At 47.4% G+C, this 6,245-nt stretch overlaps 1 protein-coding gene across 1 annotated transcript in view; it reads left to right on the plus strand.

Annotated features, from left to right (window-relative positions):
* The window catches only part of SLC36A2 (solute carrier family 36 (proton/amino acid symporter), member 2), a gene marked incomplete at its 3' end in the record, with an annotated part of 39,602 nt that overhangs the window by 6,961 nt on the left and 26,396 nt on the right, over positions 1-6,245 (plus strand). Inside the window, exons 2-4 of the mRNA XM_011985407.1 lie at positions 2,970-3,060; positions 3,639-3,727; positions 4,254-4,349. Coding sequence (XP_011840797.1) covers positions 2,970-3,060; positions 3,639-3,727; positions 4,254-4,349 — 276 coding nt within the window. The remainder of the gene's footprint in view (positions 1-2,969; positions 3,061-3,638; positions 3,728-4,253; positions 4,350-6,245) is intronic.

Below are 6,245 nucleotides of genomic sequence, written 5' to 3' on the forward strand. Positions count from 1 at the left end.
CTGAGGTGGGTGTGTCTGACCCTCAACCCACTGTGCAGATGAAAGACCAAGGTTGCAAAAGGTGCAGTCATGGGCTGAGTCAAGCTGAGAGATTAAAGGGGCAGAAGTAAAGGCTGTCAGAAAAGCCCTTAGGGACATAGTGATCCAGCCCCCAACAGGTACAGGTGGGAAAACTGAGGCTCAGTTACCCTTGACCATACACTGAGTCATTGTTAGGGGCTAGAATTCAGTGCTGGCCCTAAAGCCATATTTTTGTTCCTGGCCAGCGATGTTAATGTTGGGGATAGAGGTAGAATCCCTAACTTCTTGGAGGAGAAGGTGAGTCCTGAGCTTAAAACCACAGTGGCCTCACTGACCACTAAGTGTTGCCTCCTCCCTGCCTCCTTCCTGCAGTAAGCCTGGCCTCTACTTCAACTGAGAAGCACAGATGACACTCAAAAACACACCTTGTGGAAGGTTCTAGTTTTTTCCACTTTCCAGGGGAGGGGAGGGGGGGTTTTTCACTAGACTTTCAAAACACAAAAAAAGAGGGAAGCTGAGTTACAGGGCTGCAGCTCGCTTCCCCACACCTGACCCCACCACCCAAGCACACTTGCTAGTTTACTTAGGAAAAAAAGGTGTGGAGTGTGGGAGTGAAGAGGTTCTGCTGCTTTAAGAAGAAAGTTTTCGCGCCACTAGCATAGCAGAAAGAGCACTGGACAGAGAATCAGAAGGCCTGAGTTCAAGTAGTGACTCTGCTCCTTCTCTAAGCCCCAGTTTTTTGATATGCAAAACAGGTGGCAGTGTGAACTAAAGGAGAGTGCATGGAAACAAAATCGAAGGATGTGTTTTTTGGGGGTGCACTGCAGGGAGGGACTGTAAGGGGCAAGCAAAGCCCCTCCCCACAACCATCCAGCAGGACAATTTAGGGATGGACATAATGACTGGCCCTGCTCCCAGTGCTGTTGCCCCAGGGCTAGTCCTGCGAGTTGCTAAGTATTAGTGACCCTTAGAGTGAGCTGTCTATAAGTTGGGGCCAGCCACTGCTAAGTAGAGGCATTTCTCAGTCAGAGGCCTTGAGGGAACCACCTATCTCTTGTGTCCTGAACTGATACAAGGTTTGGTGGCAATTTCAGCAACTTAAGGATCAAAGGAATAAAGCAAGTGAGAGCTAAAGGGAGACTTGTGGCTTGGGGAGAAGCCAAATACGGGCTGGGTAAGCGTGGCAACGATGGGGTTGGCTCACCGGGGCTCGAATTCCCACTTAGCTGCTTACCAGCTAGAGCAAATGCTGGAACTTCTCTGTGCCCAGTTTCTCCTCTGTCAATGATAGTTCTCTCCTCCTGGGAGATTTGAGCATAAATCCCCCAGACTCAGTGTCTGTAAGCGCTGGCTGCTGTGAATAAGATGACAGTCCACGGTGACCGAAGAAAGGAGTTAGAGTTGGAACCCACGTCTCCCAACTCCCAGTTTGGTGCTTTGCATGACTTACTATATGCTATATTTTCAAGTTGGTTGAGTGGCCCATAGTTAAATTCTGATTTCCCTAAGTCCCTTAGTTAGAAATTTCCCAAGTAACCCGCTGACCCTTTCCTAGTTGCAAAACAAGCCCATTGCTGGCCTGGCGAGTAGGGTGTAGTGCTCAGTCAGCGATGTGGACACCCACAGGGAGAAAGGCATGCAGGAACTCTCCACCCCCTTTCTCCCTCGATTGTTCTCTTTAACCCTTGATTAATCTATGTACAGAGACTCAGGAAGCTAGAGGGTTTAGAGCTTCAATATGAAGCTTCCTGAGCCTCTGCCCATAGATTCTTTTAAAATAGCATCTTTTAAAAATAGCATCACTCCTGACATTTACAGAGGGTCAACAAAGTTGAACACGTTGCCCAAGATGACACAGCTAGTTAAGTCGTGGCCTTGAGGTTTAATCTCTGGTTTGTCAAATCCCAGAGATCGGGCTCCTTCCAAAGTACCTCTGTGGTTTTACAAAGAATAAGTCTCCTAACCAGAAGGCTCTCATGGGGAATTTCCAAAGTTTCTAAAGTTGCACATGTAAGTCCCATGCTCACCTTGACTTAACCTGGTCCAGGTACAAAAATGTGTAGAAATAGGTTGTTTTGTAATTCCACTAATAGAGAGGGTACCTCCCTGAAACATTTTTTTCTCCTGATGGTTTAGACATTGTCCTCTGGGCAAACCTTCATATCTGTCTTAAAGGAAGGGTCTGAGTTTTTGTTTGGGGGAGGGGAGGCGTGCATTCTCCAGCCCTGATACCCTGGGCTGAGAAAAGAAACCCCTCTGGAGCTCAATCCCTGAATGATTATGTCCCGCCAGATCCCACCTGGGGACCCAGTCATTTGACCTGTTTATTCAGAAGTCGTAATGATTTCTTCTTCTGCCTGCCCTTTCCCCTTTTCTCTGAGTTCAAGCCTGTCTCTACTACTAGTTTTATGACATTGAGCTAGTTTCTGCTCCGCTCTGAGACTCCATTTCCTCAGTTATGAAACAGGGTTGTTTCTTTACTTACACTGAGTTTATCTCTGGGAGGCAGCTCAGCAGAAGTAGGGGTGAAGAACAGGGGCTCTGAAGCAGGCCTGCATTAAATCTTGGCTCCCCAATATATCGTGGATAAGTCATTAACAAATCTCTGTGCCTCCGTTTCTTCACCTGCAAGATGATAATCGTATCTTTGTCAGAGCCTGGGCAAGAAGATTAAACGAGATAATACTCATTCAAAGCACCTAGCACAGTGTCTCATATAGCAAGTGTTGCAGCATATATTGAGTGTTAGCTGCTAAAACCAGGACAGTTCTGGGCAAACTGGGATGGTTGGTAACCTTACAGGAGACCCAGATGTGCCAGGCAAGGACACACGGACTGAGAGATGGCTAGGAGCCCGCCTATCAGGTGCTGGCATGCTGCGAGGGAATGACTGCTGGATCTTCTCACCTCCACACACCCATACTTCACATCTCCTTCCTCTCCTTTAGAGTGATCCAGGCCTTGATTCACCTGGTGAAAGGCAACATGGGCACAGGGATCCTGGGACTATCCCTCGCTGTGAAGAATGCAGGCATCCTGGTAAGAGAGGCGCCATATGTGACGGCTTTATGGTCAGTTGCGGAAGGGAAGTAACAGGAGAGGCTCTAGCGGTTTAGCAACCTGTGATGAGCAGTCTTTCTGGGAGACAGCTTGGTGCAGGGTTAGGGTCTAGACATCTAGCCTGGGTTTGAGTTCTGGCTCTGCCACAGACTTTACTACCTTTGGTAAGTCATTTGCCTGCTCTGCGGGCCTTAGTTTCCTCCCCTGCAGAATGCAAGGATTGGACTATGCCCAGTTTTCCAAGTATGCTCTATAGAGGACCAGGTCTCCTTGGGGATGTTTCAGGGGCCACAAAGTGCACACATGGTCAGGATTCTGTGTCCCCCTACTCCCATCAGTATACCCCATTGTAATTGCTTTATGTGCTTTATTGGAATATTACTTGAGGTCATATTTGAAAGAATAGCTGTTGCCGCTACAAAAGGGCTTTAAACCCAGTTTGCTAGAGAGTTCTTTGAGTCCTGCATGATATCTACGCTACCAATCCCAGCTTGCAGTATTCTTCATAAATGCATTCTCTTCTCTCCTCCCTCACCCCTTGCCTCCCCTTCCTCCAGATGGGCCCACTCAGTCTGCTCGTGATGGGCTTAATCGCCTGCCACTGTATGCACATCCTGGTCAGGTGTGCCCAGCGCTTCTGTAAGAGGTGAGGAAAACAGCCTCCTTGTGTCAATTCCTTTGGTACATGGTTCTCAGGGACAGCCCAGAAACATCCTATGCATAATAGAAGTTTACTTCTTAGTTTTCTCCAATAAGGCCAAGAAAGAGAGAAGAGCATTCAGGAGCAGGGAGCTCAGGTGAGGCTCTTCTGCATGGCTCCTTAGGAGATCTCAGTCAGGCCATTGTGCTTATCTGGTTGGCTCCTCTGGAAACTGGGCACAAACTGTGCAGAGAATGGTCATGAGGAGTCAATGGGATCATGGATATGAAAACTACCATCCCCATGCAAGGTGTGCATTAGATTCTTGCTGTGTAGTCTCCGCCTCATTTAACAGGTAAGGAAAACAAGCCACCGAGGAATTACTGCTGAGTGTCAAAGCCTGAGGTCTCTGCGCCTGTGTTCTTTCTGCTCTTTAGCTGTGTCTTTCCTTGTTCTGTGTCTCCTGACTTTTGACCATGTGATTTTAGGCTAAACTATCTCTTGGAAATTGTCTATGCACTCTCTTCTGCAGGCTTAACAAGCCCTTTATGGACTATGGAGACACGGTGATGCACGGACTAGAAGCCAGCCCCAGTGCCTGGCTCCAGAACCACGCTCACTGGGGAAGGTAACCTGTTCTTGCTGTGCCTGCAGTGGGGTAGGACGCAGGAGGAGAAAGTGCTGCTATCAGGGATGACTTCTTCCCTGGAAAGGTGGTTTGTTTGGCACTTCTGTGTTAGATGTTGTCCATAGAAGGGATTCATTGGCAACATCCCTGATCCACCCCCACTTCTTGTATATCTCCAGTGACAGGGTGCTCATTCCTTTGCTATGCAGCTTTAATATTATTTACTCTTTTATTAAACCACATTTATCCAGTTACTCCTATGGCCCTGAAAATGCCATGGGGACCAAGAAAACCAAGGCTTTGCCCTCATCGAACCCATAGTCCAGTGAGAAAGGCAGATATTAAACAGCCTAGAATAGAGTTATTTAATAACCTCCTGGATACGTACGATGAAGGAAAGAAGGACTGGTTGCCACCAGGCAGGTTAAGAGATGTGTGTTGGCTTGGGGGAGAAGAGGGCTTTCTAGGGTGGAACAGGTGAGATGAGTTCTGCAGGAAGGAGTCCTGAAGAATGAGGAATCACCTCAAGGAAGGTGGACAGGGGCCTGGAGGGTGGGGCTGGAAGAAGGAAGAGAGGGTGTGAAGGCCCCTGAAGCAAGAAGGTATAGGTGACAGATTCAAGGTACAACAAGACCACGTAGCTTGAGGGCAGAGAGTCAGAGAGGTGGAACTGAAGAAGGAGCCAGGCGCCCAATCAAGTGGTACATTTTAGACCCTCTGAAACAAAGACTCTATTTGTTCTTTTCTTAAAAGCAACCAGGAAGCCATTGGAGGGTTTTGATCAGGGGAATCATCATATTTGTATTGTTTAAAGATGTGTCTGGCTTCTGTGAGGAGAATAGATTGTAAGGGAGCAAGAGCAGATTTAGGCAGATCCATGAGGGGGCCATTGACAAGTGTCCAGCCAGGTCACAGTGGTGGCCTGGACCAAGCTGGTGGCAGTGGGATGAAGAAAAGTTGACTTGATCATGAACTGGATCCTGGGATTGGGAGACAAGGAAGAGTCGAAGTTGACTCACATTTCTGATGACTTCTATTTTGGACAAGTTGAGTCTGGGGTGCCTGAGAAACATTCAAGTGGAGATGTCTAGTAGAAATGTATGGGTTTAAGCCTATCTTCATGCACCAATCCAGAATTGAAGTCATCAGCCATGAAGCCAGGGACAGAGAGGTCTCTTAGGGAGAGGTTATATAGTGAGAAGAAAAGAGAGGAAAAGACTAAGACTTTAACAACCATTTGTTGAGCTGAACAAAGTCTTCCTCCCTGAAAAATCCCACCTTTTAGCTCTCAGGGGTGACAGAGAACAGGTCAACATCCTTTGTCCTTTGGTACTTGGGACTAAATCTACTCCTTTGTTCTTGTTTCAGACCTATCCCCACCTGCTTGTCTCCTCTTGTTGAGCACCATCTAGACTGTCAAAGTCTCTTTTGAACTGTGCTTCCCTAAACTGCTGCAGTACTCACGGTGTGCCCCTGCCTGTGGCAGGTAGTCTGTGTGGTATCATGGGCCTGGCACCACCCTTTGCTCAAAGCCCATACTCACAAGAGTAATCCACAAATTCAGTCTGTGGGACAGACAAGGAAGACTACTGGATAATGACCAGAATTTTCCCAATTGTGTGACCCAGAAGGAGACTTGCCTGTCACAGACCCTCAAATCCTTCTACTTGTTGTTGGGCATATAAAGAAGATTTCCCTGCTCCATTTAGGGATCTTCTTTCATGAATTACTGCCTCTCCTATAACTGGAATTCCTTTAGCATGGGCTCTTCCTCTCAGCATTTAATGTGTTCCTGTGTCTCCAGCAAACCACCATGGCACATGTATAGCTATGTAACAAAAGTGCACGTTCTGCACATGTACCCCAGAATTTAAGATGTAATAATAATAATAATAA

This window comes from Mandrillus leucophaeus, unplaced genomic scaffold (assembly GCF_000951045.1).
Source record: "Mandrillus leucophaeus isolate KB7577 unplaced genomic scaffold, Mleu.le_1.0 Scaffold282, whole genome shotgun sequence".
In the NCBI taxonomy this organism is placed as follows: domain Eukaryota; kingdom Metazoa; phylum Chordata; class Mammalia; order Primates; family Cercopithecidae; genus Mandrillus; species Mandrillus leucophaeus.